The sequence below is a fragment of the Cyprinodon tularosa genome, unplaced genomic scaffold (assembly GCF_016077235.1).
Source record: "Cyprinodon tularosa strain WSP-4 unplaced genomic scaffold, ASM1607723v1 ctg5, whole genome shotgun sequence".
In the NCBI taxonomy this organism is placed as follows: domain Eukaryota; kingdom Metazoa; phylum Chordata; class Actinopteri; order Cyprinodontiformes; family Cyprinodontidae; genus Cyprinodon; species Cyprinodon tularosa.
This window is the reverse complement of record NW_024039229.1, coordinates 255,001-282,959: the sequence shown is the minus strand read 5'-3', so window position 1 is coordinate 282,959 and position 27,959 is coordinate 255,001. Positions and strand designations below refer to the sequence as shown.

At 38.0% G+C, this 27,959-nt stretch overlaps 1 protein-coding gene across 1 annotated transcript in view; it reads right to left on the bottom strand.

Moving 5' to 3' along the window:
• Positions 1–1,627: 1,627 nt before the first annotated feature.
• The window catches only part of dbpa (D site albumin promoter binding protein a), a 53,559-nt gene continuing 27,227 nt past the window's right edge, over positions 1,628–27,959 (bottom strand). Inside the window, exons 4-5 of the mRNA XM_038302820.1 lie at positions 6,343–6,596; positions 1,628–3,003 (exon numbers count right to left, since the gene is read on the bottom strand). Of these exons, the coding sequence (XP_038158748.1) occupies positions 2,788–3,003; positions 6,343–6,596 (470 nt within the window). The 3' untranslated portion in view covers positions 1,628–2,787. The remainder of the gene's footprint in view (positions 3,004–6,342; positions 6,597–27,959) is intronic.

The window sequence follows — 27,959 nt, the reverse complement described above, 5'->3', positions numbered from 1 at the left end:
ACATCAGTTAAACTCTCGAGTGTAACCCTTGCAAAAGAAAAGGGGTATGAAAAAAAGTCAGAATGAGCTCTATTTAATTTTTCTCTCAAAGAAAATTGATTAAAAATGAATTTAAAGACACGTTTAGAAGAAATTTACCTGTAAAGTAACAGGTTATGACTTCTTTAGGATGTTGAAATGCTAAGCAAGATTATAAACACAGTTACAAAGTCTTCCATGAGAAAAACAACTCTATTTTTCATTTAACCTAAAATTATTTCCCTTTAGACATTTCAACTCTTGGCAGTTGACATAATCCAGCTTTCTAGAAAGGCACTGTTATACCTCACACCAATGGAACTGCTCAAGTCAGTTTTTCGGGTTTATGTCTTAATAACTTTAGTGCCAACAGAACAAACAGAAGGTTCTACACACCAATGTCAAACAACCTGAGATTTAAATATATATATATATATATATATATATATATATATATATATATATATATATATATATATATATATATATATATATATATATATATAAATATATATATATATATATATATATATATATATATATATATATATATATATATATATATATATATATAATACTATAAGACATCTAGGTATGCAGTTTATTAGCAAAACATGGTGATTTGGAAGTGAGTCATCCGTTAGAGGATACCAATTTAAAGATGCAGCAAAAGTGATTCTTCACTTTTGGGTGTGGGAAAGTGGTCTTAAAAAGGGAAAAAAGTCTATAGACTGACTTCCTGAATCCAGAGCTTGACAGGCATAGAACCAGTACTGTTGGACGGGGTGCAGTGAACAGTCTGGTGGTCTGTTGATTAACTTTAGCCGTAACAGCTGAAGTGAGTTGGTTGGTAACTGGGCAATAACTGACTACTAAGCTACAACCTCTTTCTTTCAAATAAGAGGAAAAAAATGTTTTCTTTCAAGGATTTGTTTGTGTTTTTGTGTTTTTATTAGTATGGACAAACAGATCAATACCTCGGACAAAAAAGAAAAGAAACACCTGAGAGAAATCTGTAATATATTCAATTATGAATGTTACAACTATAATCACATAATTCAAGCATATATTGTATACACATATATATATATATATTTATATCTAGTGAATACTTTAATATTTAATAGTATAGTTGTATGGTACAGTAGCAATAGGGTGCATTTCTCTTTCTCATTGGGTAAAGTTTGAAGGAGAGGTATAGGTATGTGTGTAAATCTATATAGGATTTATCGTTACAATACACAACAAAAGAAAGAAAAAGTGAACTGAAAAAGGAATAAAAGACAAAGAAAATGTATAGGCAGTAATTTTTCTGAGATGTGTGTTTGTAGGTTAATATGACTATTGTGTGTTTATCAGGTGGAGGATCAGGTCAGCACCATAGAAGTCCATAAAAACATCATCATCTTCAACAACGATAAAGATTCATATAAGGGAGAGGTCTGTGTGTGTGTGTGTGTCTGCATGCTGACATTATCAGTCACAACCCTAAACCATTTAGCCCACTTCCTGGACAAGACTGAGGAGTAAATAGAAAGTACACGTGAGCAGTTCCTCTTCTAATTAACCGGCCAGCGAAACATTGTTTTCTTTACTCTCAAACATCTGCTCACATCCAGCTGTTAGGATGGCTGATTGCTTCCTGTTTTTTTTTGTTTTCTTTTCTTTTTCTGCTTCACCTTCGAAAATTAAAGATTATTAAAAGTCAGACACGGAATCAAGTAGAAGAAGAAAATTCAAAACGAGCTCACAAGGAAAAACAAACACTAAAAATTCTTAAGCTATACAGTTTTTGTCTCTTCCTCTGGTCATGCCGCCATCTCCTTTCGTCACACAGGAAAAAAAAACAAAAAAACTAAACAATCCTCACTGAGTTACCTCGCCTTGTCTGTGTGAAATACCTGATTCAACCTTGATACATTCTCTGTTACACATCCGCCTCTGACTGACCAGCTCCGTAACATCGAAAATAGATCTTTTGTTTTCTAGCAATAATCAGCTTAGAGGAAAAGAGTTATATGTGGCCCCGTGACTGTCCAGCTGATATTCCCACCCCTTCCCCATATATAAAATGTACAAAAGATTGTCTCTAAAATCCCCCTCCGTGATATCTCTGCTAATAGAAAAATATACAGTAATCATTTGTCAAAATCTCTTTGCGTTCTGGGCGATAACCCTGCATGTTTACCTTCCTCCCTCTCAAAAGTTTTTGCTGGACTTGTCTTGCCTTCCTGCCCAGTTCAAAAATATAAGATTTTTGTACTAGTTATAGAAAAAAACCCTAAACAATAACTCATCTGTTCTCTCCTGGCTTTTGTCCATGCCTTGAGCTTAAAAAGTGAAATTTCACTGGCATACTGTGAACTCAACACCCTGTTTGAACTGGCCAGAGCAACAGGTCAGAAAGCTCTACCTGCAAAAAAACGCAGAGCAACACCGGGCGCAAGCACAGCATGAAGTAGGACGGCTGCTGTTGAAGTGCTGCAATGTGACCTTACAGTACAGAGTGAGGATTCAGTGAAACAGCAAATACGAAGAGTCAGGCTTGGGGGTGTGGCATCGCTGTGCTTTCTGTCATGGAATCCTGCACTAAAACACACTCGACCAAACTAGTGGTGTTTGCGCTCGGCGTCACCCAGCGCTTCCTGCAAATCTACTCCAGCTTTGCCCCCTCGCCACTTCAAATAAAGTGCCGCTTGTTGTCGGGTAGTACCCTTCTCTCATCTCCTCTTCCATTCCCGATCCTCTCTTCCGCCCGCCTCCTTCGCCTCACAAGTCTCCATGCCTGCTCTCGTACTTGTTGATGATGTTCCTGCAGCGGCCTAGCTCCTTCCTCATGTCGGCGACCTCCTGACGAAGGGCGGCGTTCTCTCGCTCCAGGAAGGCGGCGCGCACCGAGATCTGGTTCTCCTTCAGCCGTCGGGCATCCCTCGAGCGTTTGGCCGCCTCGTTGTTTTTCAAACGCCTGCTCCAGTACTTCTCGTCCTGTGGGCGGCGCCGGTGTGGTATGTTGGGGCGTGTGGAGGGGAAAAGGTGAAGGGAGGAGAGACAAGAAAAAGGGGAGAGAGCGGGATGACAAGGGTTAGTTATGTGATGAGTAAAAAGGTGACAGGAAAGGAAAAAAGGCAGCAACAGCTCAATATTTACGAGATCAAAACAAGTTATTGTAGGGTTTCACAGTGTATTGCAAAAATAACATTATCAGTGTGCAATATGGCAAAGAGTGCAGTAATTGTTGACTAGTTAGTTACCAGGTGTTTCGAATTTTGCTTTCTGACTATACACAAAACACTTTGCAGAAAACTCATCAAGTATAACTTACACCAATTCTTTTTTTTGTCGATAAATTGTACAAACTGAATCTATTGGGTGCTATTCCAATGTTACTGTGCATTTGTGACCACGTTTAGTTCTGCAACATTTGTCCTAAGGGCCTACCCTGGCACAAGCCAAACTGATCTATGTTGTCCAATTTGCATTCTACTCAGTTTCCATCAGGAAAGGCTCCTGTGGAAAGTTTTCACAAAAGAGAGGGACATTCAGAACAATTCTTAAAGCTGATTGGGTAAATCATCATGTTGGTGCAGTTGTTACGTATGCTCAACATGGTCAGCTAACAGCTAAAAAGTACATCCAATGCCTCAGCCACGTTTGTTTTGCTTTAACCTGGCTTTTCCAGTGAACATCATACACTGGAATAATAATTGCAATTCATTGGTTTGAAACATTTCTGTATTGGAGGCTAATGCATCTTTTGGCTTCTGATAAGCTGTATTTTCTGGAGTTTGTAAATTCATAAACCTTGCATCAATTCATCTTTGTTTGCAAGATAACGTAGGTCCTATATCATCCAAAATCTGCCGTTTTAGGTTTAACTACTTTATAATGCTCTTCTTTCTTCAAAGGAAGTTGACTTTAGCAGGCTTAAAAAAACATGATATAGAAATATTAAAACCATCTTAGCAATGCCCTTTTGGAGTTGACAGTGGCTACTTATTGGTTCAAACTCTACATGCTTTCATCAGCATAGCCATCTATTTGGATATGAACGCATCTCACTCAAACAGTAGAGTAGCAGGTCATCCTGTTCTCTGTTACCGCACCAAACTCAGGCATAGCTAAGTTAGCTGCTCAGACTGATAAGGCTGATAATGGACTCCACACAGCCTCATTTACACTTTGGTGATGAGGGTCAGGTTAAAAAAATTCCACCACATCTAAAGATCTGGGGTTAATTGATAGCTTTACTCAACTGCACTAAGAAAGGCTAGGCTAGTTAGTTGGGTTTCTTGGTACTGACCACTTTTGGGGACATATAAGAGCTGTTTTTACATTGGGGTGAGTTACACTTTAAGATCATAGAATGAAGAGACACAGATAAGAGAGACAGAAAAGGAAACATTAAGTTATCACAACTAGGGTAGCAACTAATAATTATTTTAGTATATCTTTTGCAAATCGATTAATCTTTTGAATAATAATTGGATAGCAAAAGGTTCCCTAAAGAAATTAAACCAGGTGAAACTAAAACAATTCCACTTGAGGAGTTCTGGATGGAGCGTAATTGTTTCAGCTCTACTCACAACACATATCTTCATACTTACCAAACTCATCACTTGAGTTTATTTATCTTGCCTTTTCTAATGTATTGGCCATATAGCTGACTCCATCTGTATCATGTTTCCACGGTAATAACATCATCACTATAAACAACAATAATTCAAGATAGTCTCAGAGAAGGCCGGACATCTGAGATACGCAAATCAAAATGGGAATCCATGGTTTGAATTATGGATTGTAGCTATTTCCCAACCCAGCTGAATAAAGTAAACCCGCTGAGCCGCTCTGTTGAACCAATAAACGCTCTGCAGAAAAACTTTAGTTTGAAGGTCACATGAAAAAACATGTGACCGCTACTGAAGATCTAAGATGGAGATTATTAAGCTGAGCAATAATTTAAGGGATTGGAGAGCTGCAGGTCAAACAGAAAGTAAAACCGGAGATTTCTATCTACAAGATATTCGATTGAGACGAGCAGTGTGGGGCCGCATGAGTTACTGTTTCTTTTAGAGACAGATCTACATATGGTTATCATCAGTACACAGATACAGTAAAAAAAAAACAAAAAATAGGAAAAACTTGCACTTTTGGCAACTTTTTAAAAGGTCCCAGCAATCTTTGACCTTAGATTTTCTTTAAATATATATATATTTTAATATTTGCAAAAAATAATAAATCTGTTAGCATAAAGACGTGGTTTCCTGCCGGTTCTGCGTCCTTTTTCTTTTGCTAGTGCTGATCACATTCAAGCTCAAGTTCTGAGAAGCTCCTGCACTGATCTGAATCTAACCTTTAACTTTGACCACAGACCTTGTTTTTATATTCTGTTTTATAGCTGCACACACATGATTGATGAAACTAGCTGCGACTAAACATGGCGAGGTGAGTACCTTCATCTCTCCATAAATAATAAACGTTTCAGGAGATCCAGCTGCTCTGCGCTGAACTGTGAAAGCATGAACGATTGATCACAGCTTTGCCTATTGTGCAACGAGCTGAGGACAAAATATTTTAGAGCTCTTGTCAGAAGGCATCAACACCAGTTAGGCGTCACAGTTCTTCAGGTTTTTTATTTCTTCTCACTTCGGCACAGAGGCTGTCAAAGAGCGGTGGCCTTTGTGATGATGAAGTTTAGGATTTAGGACGAAGCAGAGCCGCTGCAGCCTCATTTTAAGTGGATACTGAATGAATTATTGCTGCTGCTGCAGGGAAGGAGTCTGGGGGGTTTTATCATACAGTAGATTTTAAACAAGGGTCAGTAACTGATCTTTAAAACAAAATGAAGTGTTATTTTATTAAAATACATTGTATGTAAATATATAATCTATCTATGTTTTTCTACTCAGAATCAGATTTGAAGGGATTTAGACTCCATTTCTGATGGTTCTTCCTATTGTCTCTATCAGACAGGAACGCTGTTCTTTGACTCAATTATACTTGGGATTATTTTCCTTAACAAAATCTTCCCTCCTGCTTTTTTGGGCTTTTTTTCCTCATATGTGCACCTCCTTAATGTTTATGAAACATTTTCTTTGTATTTACTTTCTGTACAGGGTCATAGTGCAACATCCTCCTTCATGGTGTAACAGATACTATATGTAAATCTGTCTTTGTTCTGGATTCTGATCTATATTTATTGGAATAATATGCTGATGATTTTACAACATTTTCTAATTCCATCCGTAGTAAAATGATTATTAAAGAGAAGAACCCTGAAAAGATGTCTCCATGCTGAACAGAAATGGATTGTGGGAGATGTAGTACCTTCTGTTCATCGGGGACCAGCATTTTCCGAGCCTTTTTGATCATCGGCTGAGGCTTCAGCTCGTCGTCTGAGAAGCGATGCCGCCGTGGGTCAAAAGCCTCTTGGCCCGGGACGCTGGACAGCGCCAGGTCTGCCGGATCGGGGTCAAAGTTCACCATGATGTCGCTGTTGCCATTAGCACCAGCCGGAGGTCCAGGTGGTCCCGGAGGACAGGTTGAAGTAGGTGAGGGGTCCTGGGGCACTGACTGCCCTCCTACAAGAAAAAAATGTGTTTAATTTTTTTTTAAACCTTTTTTTCGTATTTTTTAAGGTATTATTAGATACAGAGATGTCAGTTTAAGTGTATATAATTTTTTTTTCCTTTAGTAACAAACATTTTTTTCAATATCAAACATGTATTTAAAAAATTAGGTTAACAGTGATTTATTTAGAGAAGGACTTGCGTCAGATTGTTTCTCTAAATGTTTTAAGTTAGTTAAATGACTTTACAGTTTGGAAAAAAAAACAATAAAATATAAATTCAATGCAAACATATTATCACACATGAATATATAATTCATCGTGCCTCATCTTCCTTTATGCCCTTAATGTTTTAGTGCTCACACTTTCAGCTTGAATGAACAATAATTTTTTTTCCCACTGAAGTGTAATCAGCTTTACACGCCATCAGGATGCAATAAACACAGATCCAGCAGCTTCATTACCAGTTTGGTCGTCCACTCATTATCATCATTATTATCATCGTGTTTTAGTTTAAACTGCAGATTACAGTCCATCTGCTCCCGGCGTTCTGCTTCCACATGTCAGAGAGCAGCAGCAGAGCTGCAGGCAAACAGGATGAAGATGATGGAGGGAAGGAAGGGACTGAGATTACAGAGGAAGATGACGGATATCCATCCCAAATTAAACCTTTCTGTGTTGGTTTTGCCATATTTTGGGGATCAATGTTTTCATCAACTCTTCAGATCAGAGTGTCCATCAAAGTTCATGATGTTAGAACCCTAAGAAGCTCTATGGTCTTTAAACCCTACCTAGCTATAGACAATAGTCCTTTTTTAAATATTCATTATCTTTTGGCAGAATGGGGAGTTTCTGTATTTTTATACAATAAACGTACAGTTTAAACAGCAAGGAAAAAACAAAAAAATTGCCTCTATTTATTGCTCTGACTATGCGTATAAACCATAGTTATTTTGTTGTCACAGTCAACAGACATACACCTTACTTGTATTATAGGTTCTCCTTTCTTTCCCATTATAAAGGATTAGTGAGAAAAATGCAATTTTAATGACATATTTAATTAAAACAGTAGCAATTATTAAAATGCTACACCTGCATTTATTTATATAAATGATTATAGTTGGAAATAACTAAGCGTCTGTTTTTTTATTTTATTTTTAAACATGAGATTAATTTTCCCCAGGGACAAATTAATTCATAAATCTCATTTCACAAGTGAGCCAACAAAAAAAAATACATTCATTATATTATGAAGATTTGTTTACATCTGTGCCACAATTGCAATTGAGGCTGCTATGTTGTTTTTGATTTATTATAGAAAATAAGACCGAAATAAGGCATCCATATTTCCTGCTATAACAAACCCTCAGGGCATTGAGCTGTTTTGAAGCAACATAAACCACAGCTGCACATTCTGTCTTCCCAGCTTCATCCTGAGTGAGAAATGTCCATAAAGGGGATTAGCCCGTAGGTCATGAACATTATGTTCCAATTTATTTTATAATAGCGGTGAAGAAGAAATAAGGTTGTTTTTCTTTCAGTTATTGTTGTTGAAGGTTGCCCATTTATATCTGTGTCAAATGTCTCATCATTGCATTTATTTATTGCATTTAACTTAGTTTTTCTTTAACAGATCAATAGTTGCAATGACACAGTTTCTCCACCATGTGTCAGTGTTGAGTCAGAGAAACTTCCCAAGGCGAAATGACAAATACTTCTCAAAGTGGTGGAAAAATCTTTTTTCATTTTGACACTTAAAAAAAAAATAATCTAATATTGCTTCAGACTTAAAGATCCATAAATTGTTCAGCTGGTCAGACATTTCTGCTGTTTAATGCAACATAAAAAGATTTACACATGCATAAGTGATGTTATTTAACCAAAGTACAAAAACAGGCTTGAATTTTACACTAATTCCTGAAATAATGTAGTGAGAGTGTTAAAATACGAGGAAATAGCAGCATAATCAACATTGAATCAGGCAGTGGATCATGCTGGTACATTGTGTGCTAGTGAAAGTGAAATCCTTCCATGAATCTTTTTAGCCTGCAGCTATTGCGCATTAGCCAACCTTTGCTTTTCTGAACATAACGGCACAGAACCAGGAATAGTAAACCCATTCTCAGCCAAATCACTGCACTTGCTCGTTATCATGACATTTCTTTCCAATTTGTGCTTACTGTAGAATCCTATTTAAGGTGCAGGAAAATATCCCCTGTATGGAAATTAAAATGTTAGCTTAGCAATCAGCCAGCTTAAGTCAGAGAAGTATTGTGGCAACATTTATAAGACACTTCAGAGCTCCGGGCTCTGTGCCACCCTTTATAAATAGCTGCTAAGATGGTGAACAATATCGACCAAAACAGTGGTGGAAGCGTCACAGATAGTTAAGAGGAGGCAGATTAACAGAGGAGTTTTCTGCCTTTTTATTTATACCAGCAGAAATGATGAATAGTTGCTTTTAATTAAAACATTTCTATTATTACCTATAGAACTGCATGTTTTAACATCACTTTGCTTCATAATAACTTTTCTGCACAATTACATAAATCTAAAACAGTTTTCATCCATCAAAGCCTTTTCGTGTGTAAACATGTGCATGTCAATCAAATGCACACAGCTGACTGTGATTTGCTGCTTGCTACCTGCTGCTGCTTGCTGTCAGTTATGTCATTATGGAGATCAGTCAAATAAACATAACCCTGATCTCCCACCAGCATTGCACCATCGGACTGACACTGCATAACGAGCAGCAGGTGGGAGAGGCGGGAGAAGAAACCCCAACCCCTTCTGTTCCCCCCAATAAGTCCAGCTGATAATACTTTTCTCACTGAGTGAAAATGCAAGCTTTGGCTACGTTCACACTGCAGGCCTTGATGCTTAAATCCAATAAAATTTTTTAAATCTGAATTTTTTTTTTGCTTTGCCATTTACATTTCCAAATATATGCGACTTGTATGTGATCTCCTGTGTGAACTACTTTCATACAACCTAAGTGTTCCGCGTGCGCAGAAGATGACACAATTGCTCTGTTCGAAAACCTAGGACGCATCCTTAGAAGACCGGATTCGAAGGCCGATTACGTCATAGCGTGGCGCCGAGGTCTGGTCGGATTCCAAGAGTCCTCGTTATGCGGCCTTAAAATGCGTCCTTCTTTTTGCCAGATTTGAAGGACGGGTCTGATGTATCCTCGGTATTCTTGGATATCCCAGGATTCATTGCGAGACCAAGCAAGCCGTGATCAGAGTAAAGGTTACTTGGCACCGAACAGTGGTGAAAATTGGAAGTTCAGTTTAATGTAATACAAGTCATTTAATAGTTCCGTCTGAAATGAATGAAAATAGTTGTGTTAATGGTTATTGAGTCAGATATGTGGCGGTAATGTTTGGTTTATCTAAAGGTTTTAATCTGTTACTGTGTAAATGGGTTTGGCTATAATTTAAGGACAGATTCTAATATATCTGCAGGGTGGGGACTATAAATCTGATAGGATTTTTATGTTTTTATTGCTGTCTTGCACAATATGCTTAACTACGTATTTTTTGTTGTTGAATATTAGAGATTTTGCAGATATATTTTTTTATAAATACATTGTTTAGATTTACTTATATCTTTCTAGCCCTTTTATAGAATAGAATAGAAAATCCCTTTATTGTCTCACAATGGGCAAATTTACAGCAGCAGAAAGATTATTTAAAATGGTCACACAAATGTGGACCTTAGAAAAATGTATAAGAATAACATAATAGGGAAGAGTTAAAATATAAAAAATACAATACTGTTAAGTGTTTTAACAATATAAAACTGGGGAATAAATAACCAATATGCAGCTATGGACATTTTTACAGTAACGGATATTCGAAAATAGCAGCAACATCAGAGATGTGCAAAATGACAGCAGCAGGTTATTTAACTGACTAAGGTTTCTATCATTACATTTGATTTTATTTGTTCCTGCTCCCGGTGGTTGGAACATTTATTCCACTCTGGATTCTCATCAGTCTTTGTTCACTTTACAATAAAAAAGAAATAAATAAACAGTTTTGAAAACTTCTGTATTCATTCTTTTCCTGCTTTGTGTGTCAACGTTCACGGCTGCTAAGCAACAGAGCATACGGTGGTAAAACCCGCCGAAGGGTAGACCTGGTCGAATTCACAGCCTAAACTCTTCCGGTCTCCTTATTTTCAAGGACTTCGAAGGATCCAGTCTAGGTAGACCGCGTCCTTGGAGGACCCGTCCTAGGTTTTCGAACAGAGCCAATGACGTTTCAAGCAAGCATGCTCTGTTTTCACAGAAGTAAACATGGATGTTAGTGCTGGAGAACATCTAGCGATCTTTTCCAACCTTAAAAACACAATCTTTCCATAAATCCTGCTCTCTGCATCATCGTCTACTATTGTTATTATTTTTCTTGCACTTCTGCGTAGCAAGAAGCAGAAGAGTGACCTTTGTCGGGTATTGATGACGTTCAGGGAGGATGAATGCGACCTGGCTGTTCAAACACAGGTCGCACCACATAGCCAAGCGGCCTGGGTTGCATTGGAAAAAATCGGATCTGTGTTGTTATGACAGTCACGAAGAGATCAGATCCAGGTCGCATATGGACCAAAAAAATCAGATTTGGGTCATTTCAGGCTGTGGTGTGAACGTAGCCTTTGTCACTGGTGGCAGTTTTCAGCTTGGAACTCGGGCTGAACTCAAAGATAAAATCTTCTAAAACTTATGTACATTCAGTTTGGCTCCATCTTACTATTCTGACAATGTCCTTGATGAGCAAAGCAATCTGACTTTGGTTTACCTGTTAACTTGGAATGGTACTATCATATTATGTAATTTTAATAATCACAAGTGCATTTTCTCTTGAATTGAGGAGGTAAGTGAGACTCTTTGCCAATGAAACAAAGACAAAATTGTTGCAGTGTCATATTTTAAGTGCATATTATCTAATTATCTTATTTTAAGAGTAAAAATGCCCATTCAATTGGCAGATCATCTTATTTACCTACTAGAATTAAGGGTAAATACACTTAATTTAAGACATTTTAACTTATTTCTATATTGTTTTTGCAGTGTAAAAGAGACTTTTGGCCAATGGAACAAGACAATTTACATTTAAAATAAGAAAATACAATTGGTTTGTCTTATTTTAGCTGCATGTCATCTAATTAGCTTATTTTAAGAGTAAAAATACTCATTCCGTTGGTTAACTATCTGATCTACCTACTCAAATTAAGGGTAAACATACTTAATTTTAGAAATTTTTACTTATTTCTAGATAATTTTTTACTGGTGCAAATGTTTACTGAATTCTGCATCTTCTAAAGAAGGACAATCTTTTTCTCAAAAAAAAAAGGGATTTAAGATTTATAGTTAGCAATAACATTATTAATGTACACTGTCCCTGTCAAAAAAAATAAAAATAAAATAGCAACTTTACTTTCACTTTGTATTTGATTTACGTGGAGAAAGGCTGACATGTTTAATCAACAATGTCCTCTTGAGTGCTGGTGTCTCTTTCTTCTACAGCCAACAGAAAATAACCACTTTCCTTTTTGTGCTCTTCTTACACAGTTAAGTTTATCTCAGAGTGTTATACCAGAAAAAAGCTTATTTCAAAGCTAGCCACAAACGACTGAGCTCATTTTACCATTTGCCTGCTAAGCCTCTTTATGAGGTGTGCCTTGCTTGTGCTGGACAGGACTCAAGTCTACCTTCAGAACTTCCTCCCTCTGTTTAGATTCAACAACCTCTCAAAAATGTTGCTTTAGGATCATGCAGTTGCTGCAGATTTGACCCCTCTATGCTGTGAATCTGTTTTTCTATGATTTTTTAAGTGTGTCACATTGGACTGAAATCTGAGCCTGTGAGCCCAATGGAGATCCATGAACTGTGCTATTCCAAAACTGGTGTGAGATGGTCTTAGCTTTGTGAAAGAAAATCTTTACCGGTGGGAAGTAACCATCAGACAATGGTTTTGTCATAAGAAGCTGTGGGGTTAAACTTTGCTCAGTTGGAGATAAAAGGCGCTAACTAGGTCAAGAAACTATCCCCCATACTGACACACCAGAGGCAGCAGAAGCTGTCTGAACCGTTTAGACAGACCAAGATAGATTCCTGCAAACCTTTCTGATCCTGTGTGAAGTGTAGCCTCAGCTCCCAGGTCCTAATTGGAAGGATTGGAACAGTAGTTTTCTGCCCCTGCATCTGTCACCCTAAAGGGTTGACATTTCTGTTTGCTCTAAGATTATTACAGCCAATTTGTTTGTAATGGCTGGTTATTTGAGCTACTGTTGGTTTTCCATCACTGAATTACGCTGCTCTTTTTTTCCTGTTTCATCAAAAAGACATTTTGATGAACTTTCTCTCAAAGGGTAGGTTGCCATTTTCATTCTATTCTCCAAATATGAGAGACACTTCAGATCATCCCTTCAGATCATCCGTTTCCCAAAAAAAAGACAACTTCACCACGTTTAAAATCGATTAGGTCCCCCTCCCACCCGATTCTGCTCTGTAGTTTGAATCTCTGCAGCTTATCTTCACCATGCCCTGATGCCTACATACATTCAGTTGTTCTTATGTCATTAAGCAAATATATCCAGATTCACAATAGGTGACTCTGCTACGTATCTCAGGGTAAAAATAAAAGATGTTTAAATTTGTACAAAATTAGCCCTCCTACCTTTCTTTTTAAAACAATAATGGTGGATCAGCTCAAAAGGACGAACTTTTCATATATTTTCAAATAAGCATCACTTTTATGTCAAGCAAAGGACTGTGTTAGACTTTGTGTGAATGATCACACAGACTTCTTTCTCCTCAGGTCCATCACAAATAGAAGACCTGAGTCAGTGTGGTATTTCCTACCGATTCCGTTGCCCTTTAGCAAGATAGAGACCCCCCTCTTTTGTCCATCGGATATACAGGTCCAGCCTAGTTGTAATGGATGAGGTAGCAAACATTTATAAAAAAACCAATGAGTCGGATTGGAAGTCAGACACTGAGAGTAAAACGGTTCTGGTAAATTTCTAAATAAAACTTGACCCTACACACATTGAGTGAGGACTAATGTAATGCAACTTTCTGCCTTGGTGGACGGAGCAGACACGTGAGGTGAAATGTATGAAGCTCGCTTTAAATTCCCATCACATGGTGACTTCATAGACCAAACATCTTTGCTGTATTTGAGAGGTTCACATTGAAAGCAGTGCATGCACCAAAAGGAACCCAAACCATAAAAGTCAACATGGACACGCACATCAGCCACGGTACAGTGTGGTAAGGATTTTTTGTTTGTATCAAAGATAAACTAAAAATGCAATTTTACAATTTTTTAATGCTAAGGTTTTTGTTAAAATCCTGCCCTGGGTAATCCGGTACATTTAGGATTAGGCTGATATTAAGAGGAAAAATGAGTCTGTCAAGTATAACCAGCAGGAAACTTTGAAAGCTACAACATTTAATACATACAAAAACATTAATAATGCACACCACCATATGAACTCTGCAGTACTTTGCAACCAGGCACCTATAATACTGGATCATAAAGAATCCATAATAAATGCATAGATACATAATTTGCTCCATCTTGAAGTCCATCAGTTGAACTGATGATGATTCTCTGGCAGCTGAAAGGGGCTGATCCAGGATAAGTCGGCCCAAAACCTCGCCCTGATAAAAACCATTTTGGGCGAAAATTTGACACTGATCCAAGAACATGGCTTCCCCTGCTGCTGGGTAAACAGCCGCCTAACGCGGCCCCGTCTGCCTTCATTTCCTGTCTGAGAGCAGAAGGCATTTGGAGGAGGCAGCCGTTGATTCTCTCTGCTTGGATTAATTTAGCTGAGATTATCTGTTTCTCTATTTCTATACCGAAGGCTCTTGTTCTCATCTATCTGAGAGAGCAAATGATTTGAAACAACAGGAGATTTAAATTCACAAACATTTTTGCAAAGAAGCTCATTTGAAAACACGTTGCAATATTGACGAGCAAACCTAAACCTTTCTAAGGTCCTTGACCATCTTAGATGATATGACAGCTATTTTTTTATTGCTTTAATCATAAAATCCCAGCAAAAATCCTTCGTTTTGAAACAGAAATATTTATTGTAGTAACAGAATGTCAGAATGTTAAGTTCTGATCCTGATTCATCATCAGTATGATGATGAATCAGGATCAGAACTTAACATCATCAGGATACAAACGGTTTCAGTGACATCAAGACATATCCCTTTATTTCTCTTCTTTTTTTTTTTTTCTTCCTGAGCTGTCATCTCACTCAGATGTTTGCCAACATGTGAAGACATCAGCTGCTGTGGGCAGAAACGCCCACAGCGGCAGAAAATAGAGGCGCCGGTTTGAGAGTCAGGTGAGCAGCTCTTCCTCTCGACTAATCCCTTGTTTGATCCATTGAAGATCTCACGTGATCCACCTACATCTAAAGCTAAATTTAACAAATTCACAGCTGCAAAAAAATGGATTTTGGCAGGGAAAATATGTAGACATAAGCTTAAGAAAAAAACTTAAAACAAATAAAAAAACCTGTTCATTTTAAATTTGCGGACTAATTATATTCTGTTGTAATGCTGTCATTTCCTGAATCTGCCCCTATGCAATAAACAGAAGCAAAGCTTTCACATAAAAGAATGTTATTATGCTAATTATACATGACAAAGATAATAATTACCTCACAGGGACTGTGAGGTAATTAACTGTTTTGTTGTAATTTTCACCAAATTTAATTCATTTCAGTTTGATTATATAACGCTACTTCACAAAACATGTAATCTTCAGTCACTTTAGTTCAGTCAGATCATTCAGAGTTTTCCATCTAAGGAAACCCAGCTGATTGCATCCAGTTATTGATTTTGCAGGATTCATTCCTCCTGGCTGAGCATGTAGCAACAGTAGACATTGGCTTGTATTGTGACTTTGAATTTGCAGTAATCCAGCTGGCATTGTGTCATTGAATCTATAGTAATACCTCACATTGAGCATGGAAGAAACTTCCAAAGAAACTCAACAGATTCTCATTACAGGACTTAAAAACAACATGAGTCAAACCATGTCCCATATATGGATGTGAAATACTAACCTGACTCCGCCAGATGGATTTGCTCCGCATATCCATCTGGAAACCTTCCGTTGAAGTAATTTTGGGAAGGGACGAAAATACTGGTTAGCTGATTGGCCTATGTTGGTGATAGACGGGCCAAATAAACCAATCAGATCAACGAAGCATATGACGTACTAACAGAGCGCCAGGCTACTCTTGCCTAAACCAGTCGGGAGAAGAGCAAAAACATCTTTTCCTCTGAGAAAAGCCTCCAGAGCAGTGTTTTGCTCTTCTTTCAGTGAAGAAATACTCTGTAATTCCGATAAAACTTGCTCGATAGCCACGCTAACGCTAGTGTCATCGGCTGAAGCCGCCATGTTCTTTAGACTGAACTGTCATGCTTCTCGTTGCGTCACACCTCAACTCGCCTCGAAGCCAACGCTGATTGGACGTTCGTTTGGTAAACGGCTCCAAATTTTCTTCAACACAGAGTCTCCAGACTGATCTGCGAGTGAAACCTTGAAAGCTCGCGAGATCAAGATGGTCTCACGAGGCTAATGAAATACCACCTAATGGTAACATCTTAATGACTGTAGTAGTTTAGCGTGTATAATAAGGTGACTTTCAGTAAATTACTGTGGTTACATAAAAAACTAGACATTTTAGTTTGCAGTTTCTGCTGCATTTTAGCTCCTAAAAACTAAGTGATGAATGAGAAACAGAAGATTAAACATATTTTAAGTTTATTTCACTCTAAAGTGATAAAAGATAAAAGTTTCAGAGCTTGAACATTGCTCAGAAATGAATTATTCTTCATTGTTCAGCCAAGAATAACACAGATGCCTTTTTAATTCAGAACCAAATCATTAGCTAGAAATCAGATACTAAATAAATGTGACTAAATGTCACATTTAAAAAAATGACTCAATGTGACAATAATCATTGGTAGAGTCATTAAGGATGCATCTGTATTTAATTCAATTCAATTCAATTCCGTTTATTTATATAGCGCCAAATTCACAACACATGTCATCTCAAGGCACTTTACAGTTCAACCAGATCATCCAGTCAAATTGATACAAAGTTTTCTATCTAAGGAAAACCAGTTGATTGCATTGACTCATTGACTCAAATACAATCCCTCACACTAAGCGTGCTTGTAGCGACAGTGGAGAGGAAAAACTCCCTTTTAACAGGAAGAAACTTCCAGCAGAACCAGGCTCAGTGTGAGCGGCCATCTGCTGAGGCCGACTGGGGTTCAAGGAGACAGAAGCAGAGACACAAAACGCAGCTGTAAAAGGCGGCCCCGTCCAGGAAACACACAGCCAGGCAGACAGGCTCCGAGCCAGCTCCGATGCCAGAGGACGAAGAGAGCACATCCAGCCAGTCACGGTCAGAACTGTATTTACAACTGTATTGTTTTGTATATGAACTTTTTTCCCTTTGTGATGTCATCATTGCTATTCCGCCCAAAGACACATCAACCATATGATGTAGAACAATCATAAGTCTACGGTAACACTATGATAAACCTTGGAGCATGTAAAAATATTGAGCATGCACATCATGTCACACTGTGGTGGTGACTACTGCTGATCCAGCTGATCAGCTTCAAACAAATAAAGCCAGGAAGCATCACTGGTTATCTGATATACTGTCTATTATAATTTTCATGCAGCATTCAATCCAATGTACAGATATAAAATCATAACATGAAATTGATTATTCCATAGATAGCAGTAGATAATAACTTTGTTTCATGTTTTCTAAGTCTTAAAGTTTACGATTAATCTGATATAAGGTCATTCTAAAACCAATTTGTCTCATCCTTATACATTCACAGAGACTTATCTATAGGTCGTTATAATGGTGCTTTGGCTTTTAAAAATGGAAGCAGATTTAAGACGTTTTGTTTTGACATTAATTATCCTCAGACAGTTTCACAGTCTTATATCTGCCTGTGCAGAAATATATACGTAGATGATTTGTTTGTGAGGCAGACACACTGCCTACTTTTAGGGCTAGGCTTAAAACTTTCCTTTTTTAAAAAGCTTAGTTAGAGTGGCTCAGATTATCCTGAGCTATCTCTATAGTTATGCTGCTCTTGGCTTAGAGTGGTGGAGGACATAGTTACCTCTTTTCATCGCTCTGCTTCATTCTATCTCTGTTCTTCCATGCTGCACTATTTGTTAGTTCAATCTCTAACATTATGCTCTTTCCTTTTTCTCATTATAGTAGCTTCATCTGGTCTGTACGTGCTTGGCTGGGACTCCATCCTGGAGAGAAATATCAGCTGTGCTGCTGCCATCAACACCTTTGTTTATAGATGGTGGATTTTGGCCTGTTTTTCAGTGTAGCCCTATTTCTCTGACTGCAACTCGATGTGCTCTATTTCATCATAAATTTTTAAACATCCATAGTTTCCCTTTTTAGACTCATTTACTCTGGTTTAGAAAGCAAAGACCGAAAAGAATTATAGAAAATTGTAGAAAAGGTTTCAGTGGTATAAAATGCCTCTTTATTGGTTGCTATAAAAACACACTGGTAGGAGGAACCTGTGCTGTTCTAATGGTGGCCTGTGCTGTAAACTATTGCACATCCAGCTTTGGGATCAGCATTACTCAAGTAACTTTTACCACAGCGGGAGTAAAAATAGCCAGAGCAGAAGCTGTTGGCGGATTTAATCAGATAAAGATTCTGAACAGCATTTAATTTCCTCTCAGTTTGTTTCTGTCAGGAAAGACATGGAGACAAACTGAACTCTGCCAGCAGCAGCTCTCTTTCTCGTTTCTTTTTTTGCTTTTACAAACCAGGAACACAATACAGTGTGATATATAAGGAGTCTGTTACATAAAGAGGGCTTCCCCCCTTGGAATGTAAACACTCAGGCAGCCCCCCCCCCCGCCTCTTTCTGCTTCTAATTCAACAAAGAAAGCATCCAACATTCAGAGACATGTCTGTATTACAGACTGAAGGAAATTCCCTATTAGAAATAAACCACCAGGCTCTTCATGGTCTGTATTGATTTAGGTTGTTTTTTTTTCTGCTCTGACCTATTTCTTATTTTTCTATTTCTTGAAGTATTAGCATTGGTTTTAACAGAAAGTAATTAAATTACAGGGTGATCTTCAACAGTGCATCAAAGCATCTCTCCTGGACCAATATCACACCTGTACAGATTATTGGTCGATCCGTTTCGAGAAGAAACTAGTGGGAGTTCCTTGCTTTGACACTGAAAAGGTTTAGATTTTTCTGTGACTGACCTGCTGATCACAGGATCATAATTAGGGAAGATCGACAGAATTTTAGCTGTTCTAACAACAGGTTTATTAGGCTGTGCAACTATACTAAATACGAATACATTTTATCTAGAATTAAATTTAAAAATCATGTTTCCCGGCATCCCATTGACGGCTGAAAATAGGACCCAGCACCCCTTGTGACCTCAGTAAGGATAAGCGTGTTGGGAAATAATGGATGGATGAAACTGGTTTCTTAGGTCAGAGGACAGAGCATGTGTCCCTCAGATTAATGAGCGGACATGAAGTTCCATTCACAACCGTCCCGTCACCCAGCCTGGCTAACCCCTCACTTACAGGGAGTCCTTCATCTGATTGTGCTCAGTTCTGTCACAAATGGAAACCTTTCTAGTCAGTATGGATCTTGTTGCGCAGCAGCACAACTGAAGAATCTATTTATGATGGATAATTTAGGATAAATAAAAAATGTCAATTTATAAAAACCAGATGAGTCAGGGAGGAAGTCAGACATTAGGGGAGCAAAGAAGAACTGATACATTTCAAAATAAGAGGTGACGCATTGATAGATTCTACAAGTGCCATGTGTGGATTGAAGCATGAAAACTTTTCACTGTGGATCATGGAGCAGAGACGGTACATACTATGTGAGAGGAAGGTCTGGGAAAGGAACAAATCAATTAATGACAAAAAAATAACTTGTGGGTTTTAATGAATCGTACATAAAGGACAAAATAGCAGTACTCAGATTGACATCATCTGAGTGTCATCTTTGTGTCTGGCGTCATCTTTGGGCTAATTTAAAATGTTAGCAGTTAGAATGTGGATTTTGGGCATGCTGACTTCTAAAGCCCATCTATCTCATGAGGTTAGCAACTCTAAACTACACTACTGTGTTTGTCTGTCAGATAAAGAGGGTCGGATATGTTTTTCTGGATGTACTCTCTGTTCTAGCAGAGATAAACTTTCTTTATTAGCCTCTCAAAACCCACCGGGCACCAAAATAGACATTTTAGACATCGTTGGAAATCTTAGATTCTCCACAATTTAACCACCAAGTTAATTTAATGGACATAGCATGCACAAAAGCACAATTAACACAGATATAGCAGCATGTCAACATGTAAACATGACAAAGCAGCCACAACAAGCAAGCATGTCTTTATTACTACTATAAAAGACCATTTATTTTCGAGAATAAAAAAAACTACTTTGAGTCATGTTTGTATTCACCCAATTTTCATGTATATATTCAGAAACTAGAAGGTGTTAGCTTTCAAAGAAGGTATCATGTAATTTGAGCTTACAGTTCCTAAGTTATTTGCTTTTCCATTTGGTAATGCAAAATGGGCGAGAATTTCCCCAAATGAGGGGGATGTTAAAAGGTTAAACTTGCTTTGATTTTGACACTAATCAGTATCTTGATATAAATATTTCTTAAATAAATATTACTTACATTATCGATTGAGAACAACAACAAATGCTAATATCTTTAATTATAAAAACCAAGGATGCAAAATGCAATTTAACATGCTGAATCTAGTTTTAACAAAAATGATAGTTGAACCTTTTAACCATTGGCTGTTTTGTTGCTGTTTTGTCACAAATAAAGTATAACGCTGCTTCTGCTCCCCAACATACATTTTCCTGACAGAAGTGCTGAAAACAAATCCTGAACTCTCTTGCTCTTTCCTAGATCAATCTCTGAGAAACAAACTGTAATCATGGGTGAGAGGTCAAAGCTTTCGAAGGACCATGGGCTCTCCCATTTAAATCCTGGTTGTGGCGTGCCATCACTGACTGTTATGAGTCCATACATAGCAGCTCAGAGCCACATTTTCAGACAATAATCAAAAAGTATGAGCCTTTGTAGCAGATCAATCTATTTTCATCACTAAACAGAGGCTGACTAAGGACCTAGGTTTATTCTGCCATCATGCAGAGAGCAGGATGGTCCAGAAGGCGAAAAAAAGAAGTCGCTTAAACCTCAGGAAGTTTCATCACATGGTCCATAAGACTGCATAACAAAGATTAGACAAATCTACATGTCAGCTTGTTATTTAAGAGAAAGAATCCCTTCTCTGTTGTCTGAATATGAAATGTTGGTCAGATCAAACAAACAATGCGCTTTTAAGGATCACAGGAAAAACTCAGGGGGTGTCTGGTATGCGGTGAAGGTTGCTTCTATACAGGTGCTGGTCATAAAATTAGAATATCATGAAAAAATAGATTGATTTCAGTAATTCCATTTAAAAAGTGAAACTTGTATATTATATTCATACATTACATACAAACTCATATATTTCAGATGTTTATTTTGTTTAATTTTGATGATTACAAATGACAACAAATGAAAATCTCAAATTCATCATATCAGAAAATTAGAATATTACTGAAGACCAATAAAAACAAAGGATTTATAGAAATGTTGGCCAACTGAAAAGTATGAACATGAAAAGTATGAGCATGTACAGCACTCAGTATTTAGTTGGGCCTCCTTTGGCCTGTATTACTGCAGCAATGCGGCGTGGCATGGAGTCGATCAGTCTGTGGCACTGCTCAGGTGTTATGATAGCCCAGGTTGCTCTAATAGTGGCTTTTAGCTCTTCTGAATTGTTGGGTCTGGTGTATTGCATCTTCTTCTTCACAATACCCCATAGATTTTCTATGGGGTTAAGGTCAGGAGAGTTTGCTGGCCAATTAAGAACAGGGATACCATGGTCCTTCAACCAGGTACTGGTAGCTTTGGCACTGTGTGCAGGTGCCAAGTCCTGTTGGAAAATGAAATCTGCATCTCCAAAAAGTTGGTCAGCTGCAGGAAGCATGAAGTGCTCTAAAACTTCCTGGTATGTGGCTGCGTTGACCCTGGACCTCAGAAAACACAATGGACCAACACCAGCAGATGACATGGCACCCCAAACCATCACTGACTGTGGAAACTTTACACTGGACTTCAAGCAACGTGGATGAAGTGCCTCTCTTCTTTTCCTCCAGACTCTGGGACCTTGATTTCCAAAGGAAATGCAAAATTTACTTTCATCAGAGAACATGACTTTGGACCACTCACCAGCAGTCCAGTCCTGTTTCTCTTTAGCCCAGGCAAGACGCTTCTGACGCTGTCTGTGGTTCAAGAGTGGCTTGACACAAGGAATGCGACAGCAGAAACCCATGTCTTTCATACGTCTGTGTGTGGTGGTTCTTGAAGCACTCACTCCAGCTGCAGTCCACTCTTTGTGAATCTCCCCCACATTTTTGAATGGGTTTTGTTTCACAATCCTCTCCAGGGTGCGGTTATCTCTCTTGCTTGTACACTTTTTTCGACCACATCTTTTCCTTCCCTTCGCCTCTCTATTAATGTGCTTGGACACTGAGCTCTGTGAACAGCCAGCCTCTTTAGCGATGACCTTTTGTGTCTTGCCCTCCTTGTGCAAGGTGTCGATGGTCGTCTTTTGGACAACTGTCAAGTCAGCAGTCTTCCCCATGATTGTGTAGCCTATAGAACTAGACTGAAAGACCATTTAAAGGCTTTTGCAGGTGGTTTGAGTTAATTAGCTGATTAGAGTGTGGCACCAGGGGCCATCAATTTTGAACCTTTTCACAATATTCTAATTTTCTGATATGATGAATTTGAGATTTTCATTTGTTGTCATTTGTAATCATCAAAATTAAACAAAATAAACATCTGAAATATATGAGTTTGTATGTAATGTATGAATATAATATACAAGTTTCACTTTTTAAATGGAATTACTGAAATCAATCTACTTTTTCATGATATTCTAATTTTACGACCAGCACCTGTATTTAATTTAAATATTAAAGATGATGGTATGGTGGAGGGTGGTAGAGCTGGGGCCTGATTCTAATCTTAATGCTCTAAAACGAGCAGGATGATACGATGTATAACATCAATAAACAAAGATTTGCTTTCCTTCATGGCCAATTTGAAATTCTAGACCTAAACGCAAAGAAAACCCGTTGGGTAAGCTAACGATACCCAGAATTTTGGGGGATTGTAGGGAGAATGTCTTTGATTGATCAAATATAGTATTTCTTTTGTTGAACTCTTCACAATAAAAGTATCAACTTGAAATGTGGGAGAAATTAAAAAGAGGAGGGCGGGAGGGGGACATTGAATAGAGGGAGAAACCTTATTTGCATCCATGTCATCAGTTATTATATGCCTTTATTTGAAGGCAAGGCTCGTCTAGTCTTACAACATTTTGTTGTATTTAAGATTCATCCTCAGAGTCAGTTTTCATTCCGTTTCTGTCAGCAATACATTAATCAATCCAATCGATTTCACGGAAAGCAGTTTCTGCTTTCAGAGGGAAAACATCTGAGCCGTCAGAGATTTTGGCTATGTGCCAAAAACCCATTTTAACATAGAAATGTGAAAAATATTGGTGATCCTTTTCTCCCCTTTTCTCTAGTGTTTGTTTACTCTGTAATCTCCACTGCTTCCTCTCCCTGTAAATCTCCCTCTGCTCTCCTCTCCATTTCCTCCTCCTGCTGCCCCCCCCTCTCCTCCCTTTCATTCCATCTCCTGCTCTTGCTTGCATGCTGCCTCTCCAGCTTGGATGATCTCTGCAGCGGCACGTGATGTGGCGGCTGCACATGGCCCGGGCGTGTGAGAGACAGAGAGAGCGAGAGAGATTTCTGAACATGCAGAGTGAACTCTCTACCCCCCTTAAGCGCTACACCCTCCCTCTCTCAGGCTGTGCTCCGTTACAGAGTGCAGAGTCAGTGCCTCATTTAACCCTTCACTACCCGGGATTAATCACAGCCTTGAATGTTAAATCACTGGTTGCCTAAGCTTGGCATTATCTTTTTAAAGAGACAGGATCTCGGCTCAGTCACTGTGCAACCAGCTCTGTTTTTTATCCCTTCATATCAGGAATTTATAACTGAGATGTTTGCAGAAATTATGTTTAAAGTTTTAGTTGAAATGGCTCCATGGCATAAAGTTGAGCCTATCTGTTACTCCTGTGTCGCTCCAAAGGTCAAGGATGGTCTAATCAGTACTTAGGTCGGCTGTCTTCCAGAGAAAGTGATTGCTCTGATAACAGTTGTGTTTTTGAACGCATTCTGAAAACAAACAAGCACCATGGGTAAAATATATATCAAGTGTAGACTACTAAATAGTCTACACTTCGAGATGTATTATTTGTAAATAGGCTATATCGCTGTTTTATACTGAATATACTGAATGCACGAAAACTAGGATTATTATTTCCTTGTTTTCAGATAAAAAAATAGGATTTCCTCAGTTTAAAAAAAATAAAATTGACTACGAAATTCCTTTTGAAAAACTCCCAATTAATTTGACTGGTCAGCATCTTTGGATCATGTGCATTCTTGCATAAAATGTGTAAGAATTCTGCAGAAATTCCTAATTGGTAACTTATTCAAGTATATCAGATCCAATCATTAAATAAAGAGACCAGAATACACTCAATTCTGCTTTACTAAAACAGGCATGCATCTATCTGACAGTAAAATTATCAATTATTTGTGAAAACAAGAGTGATATTAGAATCCTAAAGTTGAGCCAAAAAAAAAAACACCTGAAGGCGAAAGAGCAACTTTCTGTCCAGCTTGTGCTACTATCAAGTCAACAAGGAACAACCTCTGTGCGGTTGGGATGCCTGCCAGGAATATCTACTGCTATTCAAAGCTAATGCTGCAGGATGGTAAAAGCTGCTAAGTCCTGAAGATGAACCTGAAAATTATTTTTACAGCAAGAAGGTAAAAAAGGTCAAATTTGGCTTAAATAGAGATCAATGTATGGTTGGGGCATCATTATTGTTTAAGTCAATTTGCATAATTTTAGTTGATTATTCAGATTTTTTTCCCAAGCTTTTTTTATTGTCATTAGACAAGTACAGAGCAACGAAATGAAGGAAAATAACTCTCTGCATTTAACCCAACCTCTTGGAGAGCAGTGGGCTGCCATTGTGAGGTGCCTGGGGAGCAATGTGGGGTTAAGGGACCCAGAGTGGCAGTCTGTGGGAGTGGGGGTCGAACTCAGAACCTGTGGATTCCAAGATCTATGCCCTAACCACTAGACTGCCTCTCCCCTAAGATTATTAATTTATCTGAGGCTAAATTAAAAAAGGATCATTTATTTTTACTGTGTTTATCTCGGAATAGAAAGAACTTGACAAATGGCTGGAGATCTCTTCATTAAATGCTCATAAAATAGAGATATTGCTGAAATATCAAACTCCAGCAAAGAAACACTGACCCAATTGTTGTTATTTTTCTACAAAGGAAGTAAAACTTTTCTAAATCGTTTAAAGTGTGAGACTTACTGATTAATTACTGGATTAAAAAATACTGTTAATTATCTAAGCTCAGATGATGAACATTCATGTTTGGTATTCCTTAAATCCAGTTTTATGAACAAAACTAATACAAAGTAAAATGCGGCTGAGCTTCCTCCTCAGGTTGTCGGGCACTCCCTTTGAGAATAGGGGGAGGAGCTCAGGTCGTTTGGGAGCGCTCCGGTTCAGAGCCCCTGCTTCTGCACATCGAAGGAGTCAGCTGAGGAGACTGGGATCTGGATGCCTCCTTGCAGAGAAGGAAATCTGCATATCTCTACTGAGACTGCTGTAACTCAGTGCCAGATAATGTAATTTGAACCTGAAGGCCTAGTTTATTAGATCTCAAACTTGATTGACCTGTTTATAACTCTGGGAACACAAAGTGCTTCAGTGCTTTTTTCCTCCAGTAATCCACCTGCCTTCATTATTAGTCTACACACATCTGTCTCTCTGACAGATTCACACAGAGTTTGGAGGACAGATCAGCCTTGAGCAGAAGAACAACTGATCAGATGAGGAACATCCCTCATCTTTCCATATTTTTCTGCTCTTATTTTTACCTGTGACAGAGTCAACTGTGACAAGCTGACAATCGGACACGACTTCAGATTTCCTGCTTATTGAAATGTCACCGTCTCTTATTCCTGATATCTCTGGGGTAATGTCTGATTATTGAAGAACTCCTTTATAACAGCTGAGGAAAGTCTGAGCAGCACATGTTTTCATTGTAATGGGTTCATGAATCCTGCAGCGTGAGAGGAAATCTGCTTTTAATTCAAAGTGTTTGGGACAGAATAAGGCGACCTGGAACCAGTGCAGTAAAACTTAGCCTCAACTTCAACAAAGTGTGATTAATATCATTCTGGGACTAAGAAAACAACAAAAAGTGATTTATAAAGAGAAAGTAAACAGGTTGGAACTGAGACCATTTCTGGATAAAAACAGTATCCATATTATCTCAGAAATTGTAGTTTTTTTCTGACTTGGATATAATAGAATCGTCTATAAATAAAGCTTAACATTCATAATCAGAATTAAATGTAATCAAAATCTGTTGACCTTAACCCTGTAATGCCAAATATATCATATTTGATACATACGGTTTCTGAAATGTTTTGCGTCTGACACCTTTTGCATAATTTAATGGTAAAAACTTTGCTCAAAATCCTATTGTACACAATCAGATATACCTGATAACAGAGGGCAGAAGACTACACAAAAAATTATCTTGACTTATCACATAGTAATAAATTATTAATATAAAATTTTTTTTTCTGTTTTTTCTTTTTACATATTTTGTTAAAAGACCAAATAAGGACTTCAAACCAATAAAAAGTAATTTTCTGTTTTGTTTTATTCTCGGTTCGGGCTTTAAAGGGTTAATATAAAAATGAATCTTAAGAATCTTAAAGATTCTTGATGCTAATCGCTTTCATTTTGTAATTGATTTTACAGCAATGCCTCACACCAAGCATGAATGCAGTGATAGTGGAGAGGAAAAACTCCCTTTTAACAGAAAAAACTGGAGTTCAAGGAGAGAGATATACATTTTTTCTCCCAAAAATAAAGACACTTGAACTGAAAGTTAATTTTAGAAGGAATGTATGAATAAATACTGGTTTATTATATTTTTTAATTCAATTTATAATTGTCTTTAAAAGTATTGGGTTTTATGGGGGGGGGGATTTGCATTAATTCTGCATTTGCTGTTTTATATGAATGTGTTTCTTTATGTTAGCTGTAATGAGCTGATGAGGATTTACCTATAAGCTACACTCACCAACAATAAATAAATAAATAAAAATAATCACAGAGAGTTTGCTACCTCTCTCATACCTTTAGGATAATCTTAATCCAAACTCTGGTCCTGCAACTGTCAGATGTGTCTCTGCTTCAAAACGCCTGAATCCACCATGAGCTCGTTAGCAGAGCTCTGCAGAACCCACTGCTGCTGGTGGTGAGCTACCTTAGACATTTGATTCAGGTGTGTAGGGCACATTAAAAAGTTACAGGACACCGACCCCCGAGGATGTGAGTTGAAGACCACTAGTGTAAAGGGATTAATGGGACTAGGCTGCCTCAGGATTCAGACTTTAACTCCAAACATTTTTTTTAGGGTTAGAAATGCTTTGAAAATATGGCTGTTTTTATTAATTTAAATGGAAGTCTAGATCTCTTTTATGTTCATCAACACTTGTATTATAAATTAACCTTTGCTTTTATTGTATCGCTGTCTGTCATTTAATTTGCCTCCTTTCCAGACTCCCAAAGTGATAATTCATGTTTTATATCAGATAAAAACTATCATCAGGATGCTTCACAAAATCCCAGCTGCATCTGTGTTTTTTTTCTGCTTTGCCTCCCTTTGAGCTGTTCTCTGTTTCTGCTGAGTACGAATTAAAATCAGAGTTAAACATGTGGATGTGGATGAGATTATTATTTCCAGCCTATTTTCCATCAGTCTCTCTGGTTAACTCGCTCTCTCCCTGTTTTTTTTTCCCTCTCACTCTCTCTGCAGCTCTGTAGTAACACTTCAGCTCCACAACGACCTGAGGGATTTCTGGCTGGATGCATCAAGCTCAGCCCAGTCACGTGTTCATAATTCAGAATAAAGAGCACACACACACATATACAGATGGAGGGATGAAAGCCTGTTTCCATTAAAGCCAAAATAGCTGCATGCAAATGCAAAAACAAAGACAAAGGTGCTCTTAAATGCACATAGTTCTGCAGCATCCA